The following is an 11,813-nucleotide window of genomic DNA, read 5'->3' as shown; positions in this document are numbered from 1 at the left end:
CGCTTGATAGAGATCCTGTAGGTATTTGTCTCTGCCTGAAGGATTGGAGCAAATGCGGTTGTATCGTAGAGCTTGGCTGTAATGGATCGTGTGATGTGGTCTCGATGAAAGCTGGAGGCATATAGGTAAGTATAGCGGTCAGTAGGTTTCCGGTACAGGGTGGTGTTTATGTGACCATCGCTTATTAGCACTGTAGTGTCCAGGAAGTGGATCTCTTGTGTGGACTGGTCCAGGCGGAGGTTGATGGTGGGATGGAAATTGTTGAAATCATGGTGGAATTTCTCAAGGGCTTCTTTTCCATGGGTCCAGATGATGATGTCATCAATGTAGCGCAAGCAGAGTAGGGGCATTAGGGGACGAGAGCTAAGGAAGCGTTGTTCTAAGTCAGCCATAAAAATGTTGGCATACTGTGGGGCCATGCGGGTACCTATAGCAGTGCCGCTGACTTGAGTCCATCAAAGGGTAACATGCCCCAGCCTTCATTAATCTGAGAAGAAATCCTGGAAGACTTCAGTCAAATCACACTGTTTTAATGAAACCATTAAAACAAGTTTATTAACCAGAGAACAATAGCTGTTAAGTGACAAGTAATAAGTGAACTGGTTACAAAAGTATTACCAAGCTAAATAGGATTTGAAAGACAAAGGTATCTCTCACCCCCAAACTTTCAGCAGTCCATCCAGTTAAGACCAAACCTCCCAGTTCAATGATGGTTCTTTGTCTTTCAAACGATCTTGCTACCGGACCTACCCTCTGGCTATCCAGGAGTCCACCAAATGGCCCCACTTAGATCTTGGCCTGGCACCTTCCTCACAGCTTGGGGTGCAGGTAAAGACATCCCCCACCCCCCCCCCCCGACCCCTGCTTATCCAAGCTATGCCCCTTCCTGCCAGCAGTTAAACACCCTCACTGCACTCCCTCTCACTGCACTGCCATAAAACCTTGTGTGGCATCTGTGCTAACCCCATTAACATCCCTGGGAACCCTAGATTATAAACTGGGGGTGCACCTGACACCCCACCTGAGATCAAGAGGCCATCAGACACCCCATGCCTGAGACCAGGACTCCTGGCATGCTTGGTGTCACACAGCCCTAATGAAAGACAGTCCCTACCCTAGAAAACAGTCTGCTAGGTGGGGAGAGGAAACTGAGGCACAAAAGGGACACCCCCCCTCAAAGCCATGGGATTGTGGCTGCAGGGTCAGCGCTGTTCTCACAGGGATTGTGGAGCTAGACTGGGGCCTCAAGCCCTGGCTCCTGAAGTCACATTAATGCAGGAGTTTGCCTTTCAGTTTCTAGCCTGCAGCAAGCCTGAGCCAATCGTTCAGTGAGGGGGGGGAGCTGCCCTGAGCATGAGTGATGCTGCCTAGGTCTGCAGAGAGCCTGAGCTGATCACTTGGCAAGGGGGTGATTCATCCTGAGCGTACACAACGCTGCCTGAGGTGATCACTCAGCGACACAGGGAGAGCTGTCCCAAGTGCAACTGCGCAGCAAGGCTACATGATTGTCGCTGGGGGGAGCTGCAGGCAGGGAGGAATGCAGCCGCTGCAGACACAGCCCTGGCTGTCAGGTAACATACCCAGGACCATCACCTGCCACCAGAACCAGCACTGCTTAGGGCGGCTGCTACAGCACACTGCTTGCTGTACTCCAACCCTCTTACAAGGTGTGTCTGGAGGTGTGCCTGGAGCTTCTTCCTGGGAACACTCATCTAGGCCCCCTCCCACAAACAAGCACCCTTTCACATGGGCAGCAGGCAAGAGCTTAGTGTGCTTTTGGCCTCCAGAAACTCATCCCCTGTAGTTAAAATCCCACTGCAGAGAATTGCATACTGCCCTAAGGGGACTATTTGAAAGCGTCATGGGTGGATCACAAGGGTCAGAGGTCATGTCAGTGCCCAGCTCTGACCCAGCCTGTGTGTGTGGAGGAAACCCACTCCATGGCAACTCAGAAGGGAGGGGCTCCCACAAGCTGCCCGTGCCCCTCTCCAGAAAGGTGAGGAGGGGTCTCTGCAGCTGAGCTAATCAATATACATCAAACTGCACTGTACAACCCATTTGTCCATAGGCCATGCCTAAATGAGGCAGGTGGGCTGAGATCAGGAGGGCAGAGGCAGCTGCCACAGTGGACCCTTGGGTGCTTGATGCTAGGCTCAGCATGGGCAGAGGCCACAGCTCCCCTGCTCCTGGGGTCTGCTGGTTCACAAGGCACCATCGGGCAGACCACCTGTGGATGAAGTGGATAAGGTTCACCAGTTCCTCCTCCGTGCCCCCTGGCTGGCCCCACCAGTATCTCCAGGGGTGCTAGTATCTTGGGACAGGCCCCCCACAGCTGCCTCCTCAGCTGCCGCCTCATTGTACTGGGTGCTCCAGGCCTTGGGGTCCTTGCTCTGGATCTGATGAAAAGAGATAGGAAGAGGGGATTGAGACAGCTGGGCTGTGATCTCCCCTGAGGCCTGCATGGGCAGCAGCAGCCTTTAGGGAGCATATGTCTACTGCCCCTGTGAAAGACTCCCCTGCCCAGGGACCCTGGGATACCCCCAAACCTCAGTCCCCTTGGTTGCCTGGGGACTGTCCCCCTATTTCCCCAAGACCTGCCCCCTAGGGTTTTAGTCTTCACTTCTCCACAGTCCCCTCTTAGTGAGCCCTCAACCTCCAGGCACCCAAGCCTTAGACCCCTTGGGGGCTCAGGCTCTGCTCCCCCTAAATCCGAGCCCTCCCCTTCCTTAAGTCCCAGCAGGCAGGTACCTTGGCGACAAAGCGCAGGATCTGCATCTTGGAGGTCTCCCTGGCAGCCCGTGCCCCCCACTGGAATTCAAACTCCGGTGGATCTGTGTGGGGTATGCGGTTGTATTCCAGGTACCTGATGGGGGAAGGGCATAGCAATCAGTGACCATGACCCCTTCCCCAACCCGTCAAATCACCCCCCACCTCCACTGTCATTGAGCCCACATCAATCCCTGCTCCCCCCCGCCCCCACTTCCTCCTGAAGAGCAGCTATATGACCCCAATAACCTGCTCCCAGCATGGCCAAATAGATAGAGCAGTAGGCTCAGGACACCTGGGCTCTAGCTGGCCTGTTACTCCTGAACTCACAGCCCCTTTGGGTGTAGGCTCCACCCCCGACTGCAACTCCATGCCCCTCCCCTTCACAAAAGGCCTTGGGGCCCTCCATTCTCCAAAGCCCCTGAGGCCAGCCCTCCTTCCTGTTGCCCAAGAGAAAATGGATTGCTGGATCTCCCCGGCCCACAGAGAAGGGCAAAGGGCTAGCCCAGCCTGTGTGCGTGTCCGATGCCCTCCGGCACAGGGAACCAGCCTCCCGGCTGACTGCATGAGGGGGCAACAAGATAATCTGCGGCGTGGTATAAACAGCAAGGCTATGGGCTCCGCCATGGCTGCTCTGTGCACGCCGACCACATGGGATTTGAACTGCCTGCCCCCGGGCTCGCAGAGAGAGCAGCCACCCAACCTGCTGGGCCACTGCGGCACCTTGCACAAGACCCAAATCCACTAATGTGCAAGGAGGATGAGTGACAGAAAGACTCCTGGGTTCTGTGCCTGGCTCTGGGAGGGGAGTGGGGCCTACTGGTTAGAGCAGGGGGCTGAGAGCTAGCTCTTCACCTCCCCTATCCCACTAGACCATGTGACATTTTTTGTATTATAAATGTGACATATATATTCCCCATTCATTCTGTATATATATTTTTAATATAAATTTAAAAAGAATGAATGGGGAATATGTATGTAATTGTGATATTACATATAAAACAGACCATGTGAGGTATCAGGGGAAAGGTTATGATCATCTGAATGTCACTAATCTAAATATGTATATGATTTTTCTTAACTTCATATGCATTACTGTGTTGTATGGTTGTCACTAAAATATGCTGAGGGTTTGGAAGTGACCAGATACTAGCTCTCCAGAGACAACGCCAAGGAAAGCAACCAACGCCCGGGAGGCTGTCAAACAACTATTAACAGCCATTGTCCAGCAAGGGAATTACAATTCAATGACTTACTGAGACACACTGGGGTATTGCTTCACCTTGTGAATCAGCAGTGCCCACCAGACATGTCTGGACTTGTGTTCTCCAAGCATATGGACTAAGAGTATAAAACAGAACACCACAGCCACATGCTGGGCCTTTCTCCTGATCCCACCTATGCTGCAAGCAACAAAGACATTCAGAAGACTGAAGACTCCAACAGAGGAGGCTGGGCCAGGTTTAAAGGACAAACCTGTATATTAAGGACTGCAATAGCCAGTGGGGTGAGAAAAACTGCTTTACCTAGATGTTGCCCAGTCTAACAGGGTTGAGAGTTTAGACCGAGTGTTTATATTATTTTTTGGTAACTAACTGACTTTTTGCCTATCACTTAAAATCTATCTTTTTGTGGTCAATAAACTTCTTTTACTTTTTAATCTTTACTTTTTTTTTTTTTTTTTTTTAAACTTTTTACTTCTTTTATCTTTACCAGTGAGTTTGCCTGAAGTGTGTTGTAAATCTGCTCAGGTTTGCAAAGGCTGGTGTATATCCACTTTCCATTCATGAAGTGGTGAACCAATTAATAAACTGGTATATTCCTGAGGTACAAGATTTGGAGTGGGGGCGGGATTTGGCTCTGGTGCCTTTCTCTGTGAAATCCAGGAGTGGCTCTAGGAGCGTTCATGCAACCTAGCTGGGTGTGGGGCTCCACATGTGGCTGTGCTGAGTGATCACAGCGCCTGGAGGGGGTTGCTGCTTGTCACTAGCAAAACATTGAGACACACAGCCCAGGCTGGAGAGTTAAGGAGGCACAGCAGTCCCACAGTCCCCAGGCTGCACCCCAGGGATCCCATCACAGACCTCACTCCCCTCCCAGAGCCAGGCACAGAACCCAGGAGTCCTGGCTCCCAGCCCACCCTGCTCTAAGCATTAGACCCCACTCCCAACCCCTCCCAGACTTGGAACCCAGGCATCCTGACAAGCCCAAACTTACTTCTGGCGGACAAATTCCTCAGTCACCAACTTCTTGACATCCCCAAAAACCTCGTGTCTCACTCTGGAGGGGTTGTGGATAGGAACGTGTTAAAAGGGCATGGCCTCAGGGCACAGGCCCGCGCTGCTCCACCCCCACTCTGCAAGCCCCTTCATTGATTAGCTGGTGCCCAGAGAGGGAGGAGCCTGCAGCTGGCAGGGGACAGCGTGAACCCCTGGTATCCCAGACCCCGCACATACCCAGGGTCAACTCGCAGTCTCCTCAACATCTCCCACACAGCAGCTGAAAGGGCAAAGCAAGAATGTCAGTCAGGAGGCAGAGCCTACAGGGAAGGGGCAAGGCCCGCAGGGAAGGGGCAGGGCTTACATTCTTTGGCAGCATTGCCCTTCATGAAGAGGAAGCTGAGGATGACAGTGAGGAGGCCTAGCTTTGCTGTGCAATCATCCCTGCAACACACACAAGAGGGGTGTCATTCACCCAGGGAACTCTGCGGAGGACTGGGAACTGGACAAGGAAGTAGAGGGTTTAATGGCAGAACAAAGACCCCTCTCAAACCTTCCAGAGCTGGAAAAAGAACCCTGGCATCCTGGGTCCCAGCCTCCCCCACTCTACCCACTAGAGCCAAGGACAGCCAATAGACCTCCCAGCAGGCCTTCAGCCACATGGACACTGCAAGGCAGCCTTCTGGTCACTAGGGGGCAGAGGAACACAATGCCAGGATGGGGGCATGCAGGGATCAGCCATGGCAGTTTTATGTGGGCTGGGGTTTGGTGGGTGGGTGGACCCTAATGACAAAGATTAGCTCTTAAAAGGCTTGGAAGCCTCTGTCATGCTGCCCCCATCCCAGCCAGCCAGTCCCCTCCCTCCCTCTCTTACTGTTTCAAGTTCTCCCGTTCCAGGCGTGGAAGGTTGCTGACCAGGATGTAGATGTGATTCTTGGCATCTATCTCCACCAGCTGCATCCCAAAAACCTGGCGGGGGGGAAGGTGAGGTTAATTTCAGAGGCAGGGGATTGGGAGTGGGGTCTTGTAGTTAGAGCAGGGCATGATGGAAGGAGCCAGGATTCCCGAGTTCTATCGCTGACACTGGGAGGTGAGTGGCAAGAGGAAAGGTCTGCAAGTAGCCAAGATAATATCGACCCAGAACATTAAGGCTATGTCTACACTACGGACATAATGCAGCTGCTCTTTGCCAGCATGTAGCCTGTATCCTCTGTAGCCACTCTGTGCTGGTGGGAGTGAAACTTAGGTCGGTCAGGGGTGTGTTTTTTCACACCCCTGACCGACAAAAGTCATAGTGCAGACAAAGCCCAAGGCAAACAACAGCTTTAAAAGATTTGTAAGGATCACTCAGCTGAAAGATAGTCCCTCATGCAACACGGTGCCCCCTAGCGCCCGGCACTGACTGGCAGGGGAGAGTGCCCCCTGCCAAGCCCCCGCAGCACAGCACCCCTAGTGCCCAGCACTGATTGGCAAGGGAGAGCAACCTCTGCTGAGCCTGCCAGGGGAGAGTGACCCCAGCCGAGCCCCCCCGTTCCGCTCCCCACAGCATGGTGACCTGCTGGAGGTTCCTGCCGGCTCTCTTAATGATCTCAGAATAGACGCTTTTGTAGTCTTTGATGACATTCTTCAGGATATCTACACAGGGGAAGAGAGGGAAACATGTTACAGCTATTCCCATTGCTCCTAGAACCCCCTGCTGGCAAGACAGGGCCCACGCAGTGGTAACCCTCTAACCCAGCAGGGCCAGTAGCAGAACCACAGGTCTGGAGTTGTAAATTTTTAATGACTGTTTCAGCTACCCCCCTCCTGGGGATCCCACAACCTGCATCATGGGGATCTAATTTGATTCTCTGAAAGTTTCAAACATTATTGGTGACCCATATGAAGGGGATTGGGAAATGAGGACTCCTGGGTTCTGTCCCCACCTCTGTGAGGGGAGTCGGGTCCAGTGGTTAGAGCAGGGACAGCTGGAAGCCAGGACTCCTGGTTTCCATCCCTGGCTCTGGGAAGGGAGTGGGGTCTAATGGGTCAGAGCAGAGGAGGAGGAGAATCAGAACTCCAGGGTCCTATCACTAGCTTTAAGGGGGGAGGGGGAGTCACTGTGGCCAAATGGCTGAGTCCTGGCTCTGCTGCCTCAGAGATCTGGATTCAGACTGAGTGGGGAACAGAAGGGGCCTCAGGGAGCCCCTCTGATAATTTGAGGGGGGCCGCAGACCCTCCACTCCAAAGTCCATGACCATCTAGCAGGCCTCTTACCTGCCCGTTTGATGGGGATTTTCTTCTGATCCTTGACCAGCAGGTATTGCACCAATTCGCTCACCTGCAGGTGGAGAACAAGGCGCATTACCCAAAGGGAGGGGGGCTCCCATGGGGGAGGAACAGGCCCCCCACGCAGGGTTGCCAGTTTGGGTTAGAATGTATTCCTGGAGGCTGCATCCAGGACACAATCTTCCATTCAACATTAATCTTTAGTTCCGGGACAACTGGCCACCCGCCCCGCCGTGTCTCCGAGGCCGCCCCCACCTTCTGATCCACCTGGGCCGGCGAGAGTCTCTCCAAGCTCCGCTGCACCTGGCTGGCGCCCTGGGTCGGCGCAGAGTCCTCGTCCGCGGCTTCCCCCTGCGCGGGGCGGGAGGCGCGTCAGAGCAGAAAGCGGCCGCGGGGGCGCTGAGGCACCGGGCACGGGCCGCGCCCCGCCAGCCCCGGAGCGTCCCCGAGGCCCGCTGCGTACCTGGGCGGGGCCCGGCCCCTTACTGCGCCTCTTCTGCGCCATCGCTGCGGGCGGCTCCTCTCCCGCCTCCGCCGGGCTCAGCGTCCGCAGCCGCCCCCAAGCGCGGCCCCAGGGCCCAGGCCGGGACAGGGCCCCGCTCCCCTCACCCCGACCGCGGCTCTCCCGCTCGCGCCTCCCTCCGCTTCCCGCGCGGCCAGACAACAACACCGCCCTCTGCGCATGCGTCACCGCTTCGCGCGCCCTCGCCTCGCCTCGCCTCTCCGCCTCCCGCCAGCCCCGCCCCCTTCAGCGTCACCCCTCACCCAGCCCCGCCCTCTGCCGCTCGCTCCTTGCGGCCACACCCCTTCTAAAGCCCGGCCCCCTCAAACGCCCCGCCCACCGGGTTTGAAATGCGGCGCGAAAATGGCCCTTGGTGCCCAGTCACGGGAGGGCGCCCCTCCCCCACGCCACAGCGGAGCGTGCCCCAGGCTGTGGCCTCCTGGCCCCTCAGCTCCCCCCCCCCCGCGCTAGAGGCTCACACGTGCCCCCCCATCGCACCCCCATGGCCATAGCTCCTGAGAGTTTCAGTCGGGGTTTACAGTTTGGTCCAATGGCTCTCGGCACCCCCCAATACACATTGTTCCAGCCCCCCTGAACCTGACCCCGGAGCCGTGGACCCCCAAGGATGCCACAGAGCCCCTCCCCCCCCCCGCCCATGCCACCACCCCAGGCCCCACGTTGGCTGCAAGAGACCTGTTCCCCCCAGGCCCTGGGTGACCTCACCCTGGATTGCTTGGGACCCCAGGCCAGGCCCCATCCGCCCATCCAGGGGCCAATAACGGCTCTCCCATCCCCCACCTTGCCCCCCGATGGTCCCAGGCTAAAGGGGTTTCTAGCCTGGGTGTGGAAACTAGTGGGGAGCCTGTATCAGCAGTCAGGGTGGGAAACTGTTCATTCAGATTCTATCCTTCCAGTATGTTAAGCTTAGTTTGCGGTTTTGTTTATTTGCCAGGGAATCTGCTTTGATCTTTTTGCTATCACTTATAATCACTTAAAATCTATATTTCTGTAGTTAATCAACCTTTTTTTTTGCTTTATCTAAACCAGTGTGCCTTTAAGCGAAGTGTCTGGGGGAAAATCCAGCTTGGTACCACAGGCTTGTTGCGTATTCCTCCGCACATTGAGGGAGGGGGGACTATTTATGAGATTACATTGTACAGATCCCTGTGCAGAGCAAGACGGTATAATTTTGGGTTTATACTCCAGAGGGGGGTGCATGCCTGGGGGGCTGGGAAGTTGGCTAGTCCCTGCCGTTTGCACTCAGGTAGCTCAGTCTGGGTGAGTGGCACCACCTGCTGTCATGCTGGGTGGTAACAGGGCCGGGGAGGCTGACTGTGTCTCCAACCCAGCTGTGTGTCGTAGAGGGGCACAGCGGTTCCCTCTGCACCCTGGGGGTGACAACCCTTCACAAGCACCACCTTGGACACATCCCTAGACTGCCCCCTCTCTCCTCCAAACTGTCCATATCACAACTCTACAAAATGACCTGGATATCAACAAGATGAAATTCAATAAATACAAGGGGAAAGAATTTTTAAATATATTAGGAACAAAAAGAGTCTTGACAATGATATTGGTCCATTACTCAATGGAAATGGCAGAATTGTCACTAATAAGGCAGAAAAGGCAAAAGTGATCTATAAATATTTCTCTTCTGTATTTGGGGAAAAAACAGATGATGTAGTTTCATCCTCTAGGGGTGATAACACTCTTTCCATTCCACTAGTATCTCTGAAGGATGTTAAACAGATGCTTTGAAGTTGGTAGCATTGGCACTGTCCACTGTCCAAAGACAGAATAGTGGCTAGATAGACCATCGGTCTGATCTAATGCAGCCATTTTTATGTTCCTTTCTTTGTAGACATTTTTAAATCAGCAGGTCCAGATAACTTGCATTGAAGAGCTTTAAAATTGCTGGCTGAGGAGCTCACTGGACTGTTAACACCGATTTTCAATAAATCTTGGGGCAATGGAGAAGTTCCAAAAGACTGGAAGAAAGCTAATGTGCCAATTTTAAAAAGGATAAACGGGATGACCTGGATAATTACAGGTCTGTCAGCCTGACATTGATTCCAGGCAAGATAATGGAATGACTGATACAAGACACAATTAATAAAGAATTAAAGGAGAGTAATTTAATCCAAATCAATTTTGGTTGAATTTATAGTAAATAGATCCTGTCAAATCAACTTGATATCTTTATTGATTAGATTACAAATTTGGTTGATAAAGGTAATAGTGTTGAGGTACTATACTTGGAGTACTTTAAGGTGTTTGCCTTGGTACTGCATGACATTTTGATTAAAAAACTAGAATGATATAAAATTAACATGGTAAACAATAAATGGATTAAACACCGACTAACTGCTAGGTATCAAAATGTAATTGTAAATGGAGACTCGTCATCAAATGGATGTTGCCAGTGGTGTCCCACAGGGATCAGTTCTTGGCCCTAAAAATATTAAATAGTGTATCAGTGACCTGGAAAATCATCACCAATAAAGTTTGCAGATGATACAAAAATTCGGGGAGTGGTAAATAATGAAGAGGACATGTCACAGATTCTGTGATTTGGATCGCTTGGTAAACTGCGTGCAAGAAAACAATATGTGTTTTAATACGGATAAATGTGAACGTAACACATCTAGGAACAAAGACTGTCGGCCATATTTACAGGATGGGGAACTCTATCCTAAGAAGCAGCGACTCTGAAAAACAGTTGGGGGTCATGGGGGACAATCAAATGAACACAAGCTCCCAGTGTGATGCTGTGGCCAAAAGAGATAATGCAATCCCGGGATGTATAAATAGGGGAATCTTGAGTAGAAATAGAGAGATGATTTTATTTCTGTATTTGGCGCTGGTGGGACTGCTGCTGGAATCCTGTGTCCAGCTCTGGTGCCCACAATTCAAGGATGCTGATAAATTGGAGAGGGTTCAGAGAGGAGCACAAGAATGATTGAAGGATTAGAAAACATGCCTCCTAGTAGTAGAGTTCAATGGTCAGGGACCATGGATCTTGAGTCATCATCCTCAAGGCTCTTTGGCACTAGCAGGGTTTAACCTGCTACCCCAGGACCTCCTAGCTACTGTCAGAATAGGATCTGAACGCAGAAGGAGGGCCTCAGTCCTGGGAACTGATTGGCAGAACACTGGGGGCCCTGATTGGTCCACAGCCCCTATTTAAGCTGAGCATAGGAACAGGAAGTTGTTCATGCAACTGGGATCCATCCTGTGCTGACTTTGCACTGCCTCTTCCTGTTGATTGACTCTGGTTATCGATCTGTGATTCCGCTCTTAAGTTTGTCTCCTGCCTCTGACCTGGCCTTTTCCCCAACTCCTGCTTTGACCGACAGGTCAGACTGTCTATGTCCCAGTTGTGACATCAATCTATGTAGCGTAAAGGTTAAAAAGTGACTTGATCACAGTCTATAAGTATCTACATGGAGAACAAATATTTAATAATGGGCTTTTCAATTTAGCAGAGTAGGGCATAATATGATTGAATGGCTGGATGTTGACGCTAGACAAATTCAAACTGGAAATAATGCATACATTTTTGACAGTGAGGATAGTTTAACCATTGGAACAATTTCCAAGGGCATGATGGATTCTCTATCACTGACAATTTTTAAATCAAGAGTGGATGTTTTTCTAATAAATCTGCTCTAGGAAATATTGTGGGGAAGTTCTCTGGCCTGTGTGATACTAGACTAGACGATCGCAACGGTCTCTTCTGGGCCTGGAATCTCTGAAAGTACTTCACTTAGGAAGGAAAAATCAAATGCACAGGTACAAAATAGGGAATAATTGGCTAGCTTTTCAGCAACTAAATGAGTCAACGTTGTGATGCAGTTGCATAAAAGGCTAATTTCTGATTCGTATTAACAGGAGCTTTGAATGTAAGACATGAGAGATAATTGTCCCACTCTACTCGGCCCTGGGGAGGCCTCAGCTGGAGTACTAAGTCCAGTTCTGGGTGCCACACTTTGGGGAAGATGTGGATAAATTGGAGAGAATTCAGAGGAGAGCAACAAAAATGATTAGGGCTTAGAAAA

At 51.9% G+C, this 11,813-nt stretch overlaps 1 protein-coding gene across 1 annotated transcript; it reads right to left on the bottom strand.

Moving 5' to 3' along the window:
• Positions 1-527: 527 nt before the first annotated feature.
• LOC102942038 (non-structural maintenance of chromosomes element 3 homolog) lies at positions 528-7,927 on the bottom strand. The gene is made up of 10 exons (XM_037886704.2): positions 7,717-7,927; positions 7,509-7,604; positions 7,242-7,305; positions 6,541-6,620; positions 5,860-5,954; positions 5,350-5,429; positions 5,223-5,265; positions 4,984-5,046; positions 2,749-2,863; positions 528-2,396 (listed from the first exon to the last, which is right to left on the bottom strand). Exons 1-10 carry the CDS (start codon positions 7,756-7,758, stop codon positions 2,250-2,252), a joined length of 825 nt encoding a protein of 274 aa, XP_037742632.1. The 5' UTR covers positions 7,759-7,927; the 3' UTR covers positions 528-2,249.
• Between the last annotated feature and the right edge of the window lie 3,886 nt (positions 7,928-11,813).

Source organism: Chelonia mydas, chromosome 27, assembly GCF_015237465.2.
Source record: "Chelonia mydas isolate rCheMyd1 chromosome 27, rCheMyd1.pri.v2, whole genome shotgun sequence".
Classification (NCBI taxonomy): Eukaryota; Metazoa; Chordata; order Testudines; family Cheloniidae; genus Chelonia; species Chelonia mydas.
This window is presented reverse-complemented; position numbering and strand designations above follow the sequence as displayed.

Bases quoted from the DNA above. Each gene is read 5' to 3' on its own strand.
- LOC102942038 (XM_037886704.2), bottom strand. From the start codon at position 7,758: ATGGCGCAGAAGAGGCGCAGTAAGGGGCCGGGCCCCGCCCAG. The intron at 7,605-7,716 runs GTACGCAGCGGG...CGCCCCGCGCAG, and splicing joins AGGGGCCGGGCCCCGCCCAG to GGGGAAGCCGCGGACGAGGA. The intron at 5,266-5,349 runs GTAAGCCCTGCC...TTGCCCTTTCAG, and splicing joins GGGCAATGCTGCCAAAGAAT to CTGCTGTGTGGGAGATGTTG.